The sequence below is a fragment of the Gossypium arboreum genome, chromosome 5 (genome assembly GCF_025698485.1).
Source record: "Gossypium arboreum isolate Shixiya-1 chromosome 5, ASM2569848v2, whole genome shotgun sequence".
Lineage (NCBI taxonomy): Eukaryota > Viridiplantae > Streptophyta > Magnoliopsida > Malvales > Malvaceae > Gossypium > Gossypium arboreum.
In genome coordinates this window covers 7426421-7439512 of record NC_069074.1, presented here as the reverse complement: position 1 = coordinate 7439512, position 13092 = coordinate 7426421, and the positions used below count along the sequence as shown (strand labels likewise).

General features: G+C 31.1%; 2 protein-coding genes across 7 annotated transcripts; both read right to left on the bottom strand.

Annotated features, from left to right (window-relative positions):
* Nucleotides 1-676: 676 nt before the first annotated feature.
* On the bottom strand, nt 677-4600 carry LOC108453841 (nudix hydrolase 9). 6 transcript variants are annotated; one of them, XM_017752174.2, is made up of 9 exons: nt 3595-4405; nt 3422-3486; nt 3281-3337; nt 2990-3040; nt 2666-2724; nt 2234-2382; nt 1955-2098; nt 1304-1462; nt 677-1055 (listed from the first exon to the last, which is right to left on the bottom strand). In XM_017752174.2, the coding sequence occupies exons 1-9, from the start codon at nt 3676-3678 to the stop codon at nt 960-962; spliced, it is 864 nt and encodes a 287-aa protein (XP_017607663.1). In that variant the 5' UTR covers nt 3679-4405; the 3' UTR covers nt 677-959. The 6 variants fall into 6 exon arrangements, 5 of the variants coding, with proteins under 5 accessions (XP_017607663.1, XP_017607664.1, XP_017607662.1 ...); XM_017752175.2 differs by having other exon boundaries at nt 2958-3040; nt 3595-4404; XM_017752173.2 differs by having other exon boundaries at nt 2958-3040; nt 3422-3496; nt 3595-4402.
* A 5496-nt stretch (nt 4601-10096) lies between these two features.
* On the bottom strand, nt 10097-12349 carry LOC108449928 (3-ketoacyl-CoA synthase 12). Its single transcript, XM_017747315.2, has one exon. It carries the CDS (start codon nt 11735-11737, stop codon nt 10334-10336), a length of 1404 nt encoding a protein of 467 aa, XP_017602804.1. The 5' UTR covers nt 11738-12349; the 3' UTR covers nt 10097-10333.
* Between the last annotated feature and the right edge of the window lie 743 nt (nt 12350-13092).

Here is a 13092-nt window from a genome sequence, read left to right as displayed (position 1 = left end):
CGAAGAAAAGAAAAACATTTTCTAGATTCTCTTAATAATTATTTCATACATTGTTACCGGACTTCAAGCAAAATAGAGGGGTGACATGCAAATGGAGGTATAGTAAAAAAGAAAAAAAAATTAAATATAGAAAAAATCTCCATGTTATTCTGTGAAATTTAAAAAATTCATCCCAATATTAAGAATAATTACTTTTTTAATTCAAGTAAGAGAACATAATGGAAATTAAATATTTTTATTTCAATTTTATTTAGCCCAATTTAAAATTCTTTTAACATGTAAAATTTCTTTTTATCATCATCTTTTGAACTTTTTTAATGAAAAGTTAAGCTTTTTAACTGCTAAAGATGGTTAAAATTATTTACTTTCATTTTATTTACTAATTTTAACCATCCAAGTGAAATAATATTTTGTTATTTACTTACCTTAACCTTCTACTCTTTTAGTTTCCTTTCATCTTTTCTTTTACTACTGTTATTTTTTATTGCATAATGATTATAATTATATTCACTCACCCATAACTTTGTCATCTGAAGTTGTTATCAAAAACTTAATCAAGACAGATTTCCTTTTTGGTTATGAAAATGAATTAAGTTGCGATTCACATCCCGAACCTGCTTGTTCAAGATAAGATATTGTTTGTTAAATACAAGATGCTTGAATTGGCCCCTAAACCTTCTTTCTGTTAAAGCTACAAGACTTTCAAATTACATGCAAGTTGGAATGAAAATGTCCAACAGAAAGAAATCCCCACAATACAATAAATAACTCCTCTGATTTATTATACAACATATCACACTGCTTACAATTAGCCTGGAATTTCCTTGAAAGCAATTAAAATGACGTTATAGTTACATCAAAGTTTATGAACTCGATGTTATTGCTTTGAAATCTAAGATGGAAAATATATAGAAGAGTAGAAATTTGAAATCGAAGAGAGCAGCAGCAATGAACTATCATCAGTTCTTCTTCAACGCTTCAACCATTAGTTTATAGAGAGCAAATCCACCTTGATGACAGCCAGGCATTTTTAATGTCATATGCTCTACTTCAATCTGATCATCAAAACGGAGCATTCAACATTTGAGGGGGAAAAGATGGGTCTGTATTTGTATATTTGTGTTATATAAACTTTGACATGTTCATGTAATTGTGTTATATTCACTAGCTATATGTCGTTTTTTAGCTATTCTTCACATGTCATGTTCGTTTTGTGTCTAGGTAGAGGGGAAGAAAGCAATCCAATCAACTTCCAGTCCTACCAAAATTTACCAGAAGAAAAAGCAAGAAGGAAAAGACTTACCATTGAGACTGTATAAAGTTGAGTGGATTCATAGCCATCTTGTGCCTTAGAATACAGTTGATGGATTTCTTTTGATTCAAGACTGCATTTAATAAAGAAAAAGATAGCTGGTCTAACATTCAAGACCCTGCGGGATATGCCGATAAAAAGAGGATCTGACTGCAAGCAAAAGAAGAAACTGGAATGAAAGCATCTGGAAATAACAAAGTTGTTTGTCAACTATCTCAAGATGAATTTATAACGGGATTTTTTGAAAAAAGGTCATTATTGTTTATGTTATCCGGACTCTTCATGTTCCCTAGAGTAACCAAATCCGTATATGGGTATGGGGTACAAATTATAACTGAAAATTTAAAACTTGTGTAATACACATCCTCATATCCAACACTCACCTCAAATCTGGGTAACAAAATGTATATCATCTAAAAGAAGGCTCTCATACCAAGGACCAGATAATAAATCGCCTATTCCGAATCTCAAACCTAAAGAGTTATGAGGTTTAAATATTTATTTTCTTCGACCTGTGTCCTTTATCAAAAAAATGACAAACAGAGCTCTGTATTCTAGATATTTTGGACAATTCAAACTACCCCCAATTTCACAACCATTAACAAAAGGAAGCAGCACCAACAACAAAGTGACTTCGCTTACCAAGGATGTAGCTGGCACTCCAATTTCCTCAACAACTTCACGGATGATGCTTTCGAACATCTCCTGCAAAACCTTTTTATTAACAAGCTCAGAATCTTTCGAGCCCTTGCAGTACTCGTGGGTTTCTATGCCAACTTCTTGTGGCTGTAAAAGCAAAAGTACAAAAGATACACCAATTAATGCAGATAAAACATGGTAGCTTAAATTAATCTGAAAAAGAAAAGCAGGGTCTTAGGATAAAAAAGTAAGATCTATTGTGTACCCTTCATTATGTATTACCTCAGGGTGGCCTCCTGGGAAAACAAAATGCCCAGGAAATTCGCCAACATTATCACTTCTTTGCAGCAGCACTATTTTTTGGTCAGATGTCTCCACAATTGCACCATTACCTAGAGGGCTCGAGGTGTGTTGACACTGTGTTGGGTCATCTGCAGAAAAGTACTGATAATGGTCAAGAGATGCAGAATCTCGCATGTATAAGCAATCAGAAGGTTGCAACCGTGTTTGTAAGATTAAAGTTAAAACTTCAGCCAAGTGTTGTAAAGGGCACTGAGCGAACTCTCAAGTGCTAAAACTGTTATATTGTTTTAGGCATAATGGGGTAAATAAAAGTATTTGCCAGCTATAGTATATATAAATTTGTGTTAACTGCTAACGAGAAAGAGAAAGAATCTCATCTGCAGATGATATCGTAAATTCGCATTGAGATACCTTCTGATGCAACCAAGAATTTTTCCCATGAAGGATTCAAATTTGTCCCCACAAAAGTTCTGGTAACATGTAGAGAAACATCAATAAGATATGATAAAGTAAATGTTCTTATATCATTATTTTTTTTATTTGGGTTCTCCTATATTTATGGCAATTGATCATGATAACATCCATAACCGTGATAAATGCTACACAAGCAACATGGCAAAAAATGCTATATTGATTGCAATTTAAATCCAGAAGGTATGTTAGGCAAAAATGCATGCATAAACAAATAGAGTGAGAGAGAGACTTATAATCTGTCAATCCAAGGTGAAGGCATACATAAGACTCTTTCTTTGATCCATCTCCACTCTTCTGACTATACCCTCCATACTGTAAAAATTATCAGTAGTGGCAACAATAATGAATGCTAATTTGAACAAAATTCATTCAAATGAAATAACTTGGCAAATGTTGAAGCATCCTCATCTTGGGTTTTTCCCCATCAGTACAAAAATGGGGTCAGGTTTTCTTTTGCTGCATCTCAAAAGATTGCCCCTAAAAGTTTATGTGGGGGGGGGGGGGGGACACAAATTTAAGAGATAAACAAGATTAAATTAGATCAGATCATACCCTAAATTTCTTGCCATTGAATAAAGATCCATTTTTCTGAACCCTCTGATCCCATATCTAAGCAAACCAAAAACACATCTAAGGTTAAAAAAAATTTGAACAACTCGACTTCCAAAAAACTTGAAAAACTTAAAAGTTTACCTGAGAAATGGAATTCTCCAAATTCGAGTCTGAATGAGGAATTCTATCGTATGATTCATCGAAAACTGCGGACAGCTTCATCCACCCAAACAAACAAATAAAGGCATAATAAATGAAACATTAAAGCAAATGTAAATGCATAAAAAGAGAATAAACTGGAGAAAGTTAAAAACCTGTGGCTGAGACAGACCGAAAGGGCATGAGAATAAAAGCTTGTAAGCAAGAGAAGAACACCCGTTGCCCACTTCCTTCTCCATTTTTTGAGATATCTTAATGAAAATTCACGATTTGACCTATGGTCAAGGTAGCCTCGGAGTTGATTTTTCTTCTTTTTCACGTATAATCCCAAATGCAAGACGAAAGTTTATTGATTTTAAAGGTGCAAATGTATCATATTTTTTCTGAAGAAAACAACACATTTTGAAAACCTAGGCACCCGTTTATTCTAGTGTCGTTCATGTTATTTCTTTCTGTCGTTTTTTTTTTTTTTCGGCCAGTGTTCTGTCCTTTTTTATGTTTAACAAAGATTGCATCCAATTACCATGGCATGGGATCCATGGAAAGGTAGTCTCAATCACACACAACCCACAAATGGGCGTTAAGAATAGGTACAAAATGGGCCTGGCTCAGTATCAATACTTCTTTAATAGAATGATCAGATCCTTGCCCAATATATTGAGCTATTATTAAGGTCGGAAAACTAACAAAGTGACTGACATGTAAAAAACTAAACAGCCCAAACCTTAGTTGGATATAGTCAGATCATCACAAAGGAAGTAACTCTTTAGAAGGTTTATTAACACAATTAATAAGATACCATTACCATACGATGTTGATAAAAAAATACAATAGAATAAAACATGATAGAACACAATGTGTATAACTTAGATATCATATTCGAATTCAAAAATCTAGTATATTTAATAATTTACGTTATATTATATTTTATGATAGTCACGAGAAAAAAGAACACACACAGAAAATATAATACACAATATATACATGAGCTATCAAATTTGCATGTAAAACGATACCTGGTGTGGTTTAATTTTGGAGCAGCTTTTTAGACTTATCATCAACCAAAAAAGTAAAACTGGAACTGACCTTCAAGTTAAGCTAAGAACCAAGATCGCACGTTAAGGGAAAGGCAAGGGAACATGCATGTTCATGAGACCCTACATTAATTGTATGCCCATCCGCATTGAAGGCCAATAAATTTGAGTTTGCTTTATGTGCAAAACTTCCGTACAGCTAATTAAACAAGCAAGACATTTTCACATGAGAATCTAAAGCAGTCCTGGCTAACAAAAGTAGAGGGTTTTTCTTTTTTTAAATTTGATCTCAGATTGTCTGTGTGAGGAAATATTTTATTGCCAGAAACAACCACAACAAAAGGCAAGGCAAACGTCATCAAATTATATCCATTATTTCATCTATTTCCCCTTGTAGATAGAAACAGAGAGATAAAGGGTTCAACCTTTATGTCTCACTTGAAACATGGGAAGCGAGTGAGTGACCAAAAAGGGCGGATGACCAATGTGAAACCCATGAAGGGTTTTTCCGGTAATGTGTCAGTTTAGGGGAAAAGATTACTTCTTCTTAATATGGGAATATGGTGGCCATATAAAAACCTTTCACATTAAAAATATTCGAAGAGTGTATTTTATAATGATTTATTTGGTATTTTAATTTTATAAAAAAATTATTTTAATTTTTTCTTTTTAATTTTAAACTTGTAATTTTTATCAAATCACCCTAAAATGAATAAAGAATTTAATATTTGTTAATTTTTCTAACATAACATACAATGTGGATTGTTACATAAATGATATGTCAACAATAAATTAATTTTTGAAATTTTAAAACTATTTTTATAATAAAATAGTTTTTAATAATTTTAATAATTTTAATATTTTTATATTTTAAAATTTTAAAAATTAATTAAATGTTTACTTGATAATTCATATCTGTCAAGAAAATTAAAAAGATTAATTTTTCTATCCATTTTGAATGATTCTATGAAAATACAAGTTTAAAAATTAAAAGAACCAAAAATTAAATACAAAACTTTCAAATGAATTTTTTTTTTAATTTGAGAGAAATAAATGATTGTGCCATACAAATTTTCGGTTTCATCAAATCTTGGGCAGTTGATATATGACTATACATAAAGTACTTTTCGTGAATTTTATTTTCAATGAATTGTCATTTATGAGAACTGCTCGTAAAGCAAAAGGAAAAACATGAAATGCTTACAAGTAATATCAAGATTTTAAGTTTTAAAAAACAAAGTTGAGTAAAATAATGAAATTTGATAAATTGATATATAATTTCAGTAGTCTTTCTTCAAAATTCGTATGAATAGGTGGTTTTCTTTTAAATTCTCTACAATAAAAATATTTTATTTAATTATAATATATATTTTAAATTTTACATTATTAAAAATATTTAAAATTTTCTACAAAACAAACGTTATGTATATTGCTATTTTTATATTTTTAATATTATTGTTCTTTTTATAATTATATTTTTAATTCAACAACAGAATTGCAATTGTTAGTATTTTAAATTGATGAATTTTAAAATATTAGAATTAAATAAAATGATATTTGAAGTTTAATTTCTTATTTTAAAATAAAATCATATATATCAAATAAAATAAAATAAAATTATACACTTATTTATAACGATTTATTTTAAATTCTGTTAGCAATAGTCACCGGACCTGTTGATGGACAACTAAACTGCAGTTTCAATGATTAAAGCGCACTGTAAATATATGAATTAATTGCACCAATCATCCTTAAATTATGATTTTTATTTTAAATTAGACCTTAAACTTTAACACATTCTAATTACATGCTCAAACTATGATGTTATATGAGTAAGGTCCTTCCGTTACTAGAATTGCTAATTTAACTATTAAATGAGATGTCAAATATTATGTGACACGATTTAAAATGAATACCGTAAAAATAGATGTTGTAAAAAAAATCTTTGTTTTTATTTGTTTTTAGGTTTTCGAAGCTCTTACAAAAATTATTGTCCACTCTCTCTTTTTTTTCTTATTATACTTTATTTTTAGCTTTAAATTTTAAAAATTGTGCAATAACATTTTACTATTTTTAAAAAATTATTATTTTAAATTACGTCACATAAGATTTTTTGTGTCATTTAATGGCTAAATCAATGGTTTCAATAATGGAAGTGTAACGACTTGAAACAAATTGATGTTGAAATCTGCGGTTTAGGGACCCTGTTTTCATAAACCAAGTCTGTAAACATTTCATAGAATTTATGAAGTTATTATATAGGTGAATTTTATATAAGTATTTTTGCCGAATTAATGATTAATTAAGGTATGATGACTAAATTGTACAAGTGATAAAAGTTCAATTGTTATGGGTTCTTAATTAGAAAATGGATTGAGGGCTTAAATAGCAATTAACCAAGGGTTCAAAACAACAAATAAACCATAAATAAATATTAGATAGTGGACGTGAGTGCATGTGATGATTAATTAGACTAAAACAAGCTTGATTTAATTAAAGTAAAACTAATTACTTGATTAACATGTTAAATACCATTATAAAAAAACAAGTTTAGGTGGGAAGAGAGAGGAATCATCTTCTCCACCGAATTGAAGGAAAGAAAAATTAAGAAGCTTCACGCCATTGAAGAGGGTTCGAAGCTTTAAATCAAAAGTTGATATATGCAATTTAGTCATTTTCTTGTAATTTTTATGTTTTTGATATCATGAGAGCTTAATTTAGCTAGTTCATGTATCAATTTGTAAAACTGTTAAAGTTTAGAAAGTCATTGATGAATTCTTAAAGTTTTAGGCGTTAAATTGATAGATTTTAAGCTGTGAAAAAGGACTAAATGATGAAGTTAATTGATAATTTCGTACATTAGGGACCAAACTAAGTAGATTGTAAAATTTTGCTGTCAAAATAAGAAATAGGAGGTCCCTAATTGATCATAGTGAAATCAGATTTCATATTGACATTTTAAATTGAAAGTTATGTTAGTCTCGGTTTTAGGGACTAAATTGAATAAAAAGTAAACTTTGTATAAAATGATGATTGGCTGTGAATTTGATTAAGTATTGATGTCATTGTATGTTTATGTTAATCCGTAGCTAACTTCGATCCGAATTTATCAAGAGGAAAGGAAAAAGCTAAAGCCGTCAATGAATAGCTCGGAGTTTTCGGTTTGTATTTCTACAATTCGATTTACTTAAATTGTTGCATAAATTCATTACATAACATGATAAGATATTGAGGTAAGTTGGGACTGATTAGATGAATTGTATTTACATGAAAATGTTGATTTTTGAAATGAGGGATTAAATTGAAAATATTAAAGATTGATAAAATGTGAAATTGAATTTGTATTGGATTGATTCGTGCTATCATATGAATGAAATTATTATTGAGTTGATGAGTTGGATATGATAAATTATGAATTGACTATATTTGGAAATTTAAATAGTTATTATCCTATTAATTGTTCGAGCAAAGTCGGATATAATTAACCTTCAAGTTAAGCTTATGAATTGACTATATTTGGAAATTTAAATAGTTATTACCCTATTAAATGTTTAAACATATTCGAATAAAATTGTGATGCCATAGTGTTATATCTAACTTTATTTGATAATATATTTTGGTATAATAAATTAAAATGTTTTTGAACAAAAGTTAAAGTCGAACAAAATTAGCAAAATGATAAAATCAAGTTAAAATGGTTTCAATTGAGTTAAATATTTTTCAATCATGTTAAAAGAGTTTTAAAACAAGTTATTATTGCTCGATACTTTTTGGCCAAGTATCGATAGTTTCCAAAATATCGGTACCCATTCTAAAATTGATACCAAATTGATATTATGTTTTCAATTAATTATAAAAGTATTGATACATGTTCAAAAAGTATCGATACCTTTTATCAAGTATCGATAATTTGTGTTTAGTATCGTTGTAAACTAACTTTAACAGTCACTCAATCAGTCATTAAATGCTAACAGTATTGATACTCGTAGAAAAAGTACCGGTACCTTTTGTTATTGGTGAATTTAATGATATAGTATTTTCATCCCTATTGACTCCGCTTATGTTTTCAACAACCACAACGGTTGGAGCTAAAAGACCAATCATTACAACCTTAGTGCTTAATTCTTTCATACTTTTCTTGTACATACTTGTAAGCTTTCATTGTTATTCTTTAGCTCAAATGTATTCTTGTTTATTTGTGCTTTATTGGCAAATTTCTGATATTGTAAGGATTGCTTCTTAGTTTGCTATTTGTATTTACTTTTTGAATGGTTGAGTCTTAAAATTTGGGTAGAAATCTTACGGGAGTTGCAATATTAAGATTTTGGGTAGAATTCTTAAGAGAAATTGTAAGGTAAAACGTTGTCCTCAAAGGTTATCAAATTGGTGAAATTGAGAAAATCCTTAGTTGTGAAAAGCTAAGGTAGTGGAGTAGACAATTAGGGTCGAACCACTAAAAATTGAAGTGTTCATTATTTCTATCCTTTTATTAGCAACTATAAAATTTTAATAGACCAATTCATCCCCCTTTTGGTGATTTCGAGTTGAATTATCGAGCTAACAATTGATATCATAGCTAGACTCTAAAGACGGTTTAACAACCAAGAGAAGATCCTTGGAGAAGCTCAAACGATCATTAACTCATCCTACAACAATGACGTCTACTTTCAGGTCAATTTTCTTTGATGAGTCTCAATCTATCTCTAAACCTCCTTATTTCAATGGTGATAACTGTTCTTATTGGAAGACAATGATGATGTTGTTCATCCAAACAAATAATATTGTCCTATGAGACATTACCATGGACGGTCCTTCCATACCACTCAAACAAAAAAGAGAGCTTTTAGTTCCAAAAGGCAAGAATGAATGAAATGAGGAAGATGGGAAAAACATTCAACTCAATGGAGACAATGCACATTCTATTTTGTGTACTTGGTCCGGATAAGTATAGTAGAATTTTGGTCTTGTTCAAATGCCAAAGACCTTATTGATATAACACCCATAGTTTAGGTATGCAATTAGAACATCTTAAAGTTTTAAAACCAATTTAAAATCAATATCTTAGTTTAAAGATGTCTAGTACAATTAATTCTAAAATTATATATTAAAAACTTTGTTTTCAATTTATGGTTAGAAAAATGCATTCACTAAGTTTAGAGTTAACAAAATAACAATTGTTTTTTATTTATTTTTAAAAAGTAAAAATATATAAATAAAATACATGTTCATCTTTAAATTTTGTTTATAAAATTAAAAAACTCGACAACTATATATGAAATAGTAATCTAATTTTCACAACATTTTCTCGAACACTTTTTTAATAATACTCCTAACAAATTTTTAAAATTAAGTTTTTCCTCAAGTGCAACACTAATATGAAATTAAACTTATAAATATTCTAAAAGTAAATATTGTTGGAAAAAATAATCACGAATTTTAAATATAAATAATAAAACAAATTTAAAAAAACAAAAATATCTTAAATATGATTATTATAGTCAACAAAGTCAAATCAAGGACAAAATATTTTCGTTCATTTCAACTCTTGATTGAGATTAGGTCAAGATTTGTGTGATTTGTTTAAATGTTAACAACTTAGTCCCTCGAAGAACAAGAGCATTGATTTGAAAATCTCTTCAACTATAAACCTGATTCCTTTTTAATTTCCCTCGAAATTCAACAATAAATTAAGGATTACCAATTATTAATAAAAAAAAAAGGGCACACTTCTCATCACCGAAAGCTGCCCAACTTATTGTTTATGAATCCACTTTGGGATTTAACAATCTTAAGAACTTGACTGTATACAAAGAAATACAATGATCAAATTTAGATATTTTATTTTTACCTTAATAGACTTTTAATCTCCAGGATTGAAGGTGCTAGGATCTTCATCTTGAATCCAGCCAAACTTTTCCATGTAAGGATTAACCAATGTCTTTGGTGGGTACATGTAAATTTCATCTTTCCATACATTCCCATCTCCTAAATCCCTTACAACCTCCCACAAACAACTGTTGCATTTAAAGCCAGCACCAAAGCTTATCATCAACACCTTATCCCCTTTCTTCAGCCTCTTTTTGGCTTCCATGTATGCCAAAACATACCACAGGCTACTTGCCGATGTGTTGCCAAATCGATGCAGTGTCATCCTAGCTGGCTCCAAATCATACTCGGTCAAATCAAGGCTTATTCCGATCCCATCTATCACTGCTTTCCCTCCTGTGTGGATGCAGAAATGGTCCACCCCACTCTTGAAGTTCACCCCAGCTTTGATTGGTCCTTGAGAAGCTCCCTTGTGGGAAGAACCATGGCGGACGACGTTCCATTTTTTAAGGAGTGAAACTGCCATGAACCGTACTAGTTCCCTAACAGGCAGGATCTTTGGGGTGATGACCCTCAAATTATCGACGAAAGAACGAGTTGCGGCTTTGGGAAGGCTTTTGCTAAGGTGAAATCCCATCCTTCCTTTATCATCTTCCCTTTGGATACAACAACCATACGAATCATCTTTGGCTCCATGATGTGTTCTCACCAAGCATTTCAATTTGAACATTGCTCGATGCTTCAAGGACTTGTTGTTTGTCAAAAGTACTGCGCAGCCACCCGAACGGAACAAACAATTGGAGAGAATCATCGATCTATCGTTGCCAGCATACCAATTCGGACTCAACGATTCCGAAGTCACAAGCAATGCGAACTTGTTCTTGTAAGACTTGAAGACATTGCGAACAATGTCAAGAGAAATCAGACTAGCACTACACCCCATTCCAGTTAAGTTAAAAGACTTGATGTCTGGTCTCATTTTGTAGTGGTTTATGATCCGAGAACACAAAGAAGGAACTGTGGATAACATGGAGACATTGACGACTAAGAGATCGATTTCTTGAGGAGATATGCCTGCCCTTGATAACACCTTCTCGATGCTATCGTGAAAAAACTCTTCCATTTCCAAGATCCCATCTTCCAGTTTCGGGCTCTCTTCTCTTCCGGAAAACATGATCCTCGGGGCGTAGGTTTGTTCTCCGATGCCTGAACTGACAATGGCTTTCAGCAAGAACTTGTACTCGTTGAGTCCGAGATTCTTGTTCCTCTTTATCACTTCCCCGCAGAACTCAGTCCCCACCATCCTATCATCACTGGGCTTGTAGCATTGGTAATCCAAAATGTAACATTGTTGGTCTCTCACGTTATTGATCCAATTCCATATTTTGAAGAGAAGATAGAAAATTGAAATTATCAACAAAAAAGAGAACGACTCCATAAGAGACAATGGGAAATGACAAAAAGGCAAAAGAAAAAGGCTATACTTGGTAAGATCGATTGAGCCGATAGAGATCAAAATAATGAAAGCCTTATAAAGGAGAATCTCCCACCGGACTCCGTCCTCCACCCCGAATGAGTTGGAGTTTGGACATGTGAAAATGCTTAAAGACCCACTGCTATCACTCAACAGTCAACACCCACCAACCGAATTTGCGTGTAGTTCCGTATCAATCTTTATTACAAAGTCGAGACACAGTCACCCACCCCTTTAGCGAGCTCTGCATCATGTGAGATAATAGAAAGCAAAGCAAAGAAAACACTGTCAAGTGCCAACCTTGGCCAACTATATTTTTCTAGCTGATTAAATTTTATTCCATTTGAGTCAGCAAAGCGTTCCAATCTCTGATGAAGTCCAGTACACGCAAATGGAAATGCCATTATAGTTCACAGTTAGCAGCTTTAACCAGTTCGGTTGGTCATCCGCATTTAAAAACGGTGAGTCTGGCAAATAAAGATATACATAGATTATAGGGAGACGGAGCTAATTAGTCTACGAAATTATATCATTGTCTGCATGGAAAGACGATTTACATTTGAGAAGGATGAGCTCTTCTTTTCACGCCTGCCTCATTTTCCATGTTCTTCAATTCAAATATTAATGCAGTAACATTTTTTAATATTGTCTAAACATTTCTATATGTCTCAATTTTTGAATCTTTACGTATAGATTTGTAAAGTTTAAAAATAAAATTTTTGACAATCATTAGGATAACTTTTCTTGTGCAGAATAAAAATATTTTATAAGTAGACTTGTAATGTTTTTAAAATCTTTAAAAAATTTAATATTATTAAAATACTTATGGTAATATTATAATTTTCCTGGTGAAGCTTTCTTCGTCTTCTTCTTTTACTAATTTTTATATTAAGTAATAGACAAATTGGCTGAAGTCTTATGGTAACAAAATTTGTTATGCAGAAAAAAGGATAAAAAAGTTAAAAAGACAACCGAAAGAGACTGTATAGATAATTTGTTGCGGGCAATTAATTGGGGATGTTTAGGACTGGATATTATATACTATATAATAAATTGATATGGTGAGATATATTGCATTTCAATAATAAAATTTATATTCAAACTTTAAAATAATATTATTAAGAGGACAGTCATAAACCCGAACATAAATTGTAAAATGGATATACATAATATAAAAAAGTTAAAAAATCTTTTAGAAAGAGATGATCACGTTATGGATTTTTATTTACAGGGTATCAAAGCCTTAGAGCCCACAAATATGGTCGGCTAATTAATAGTAGTAGCTTATTAAACTTATCTTTCGGACTCAACGGGGCCCA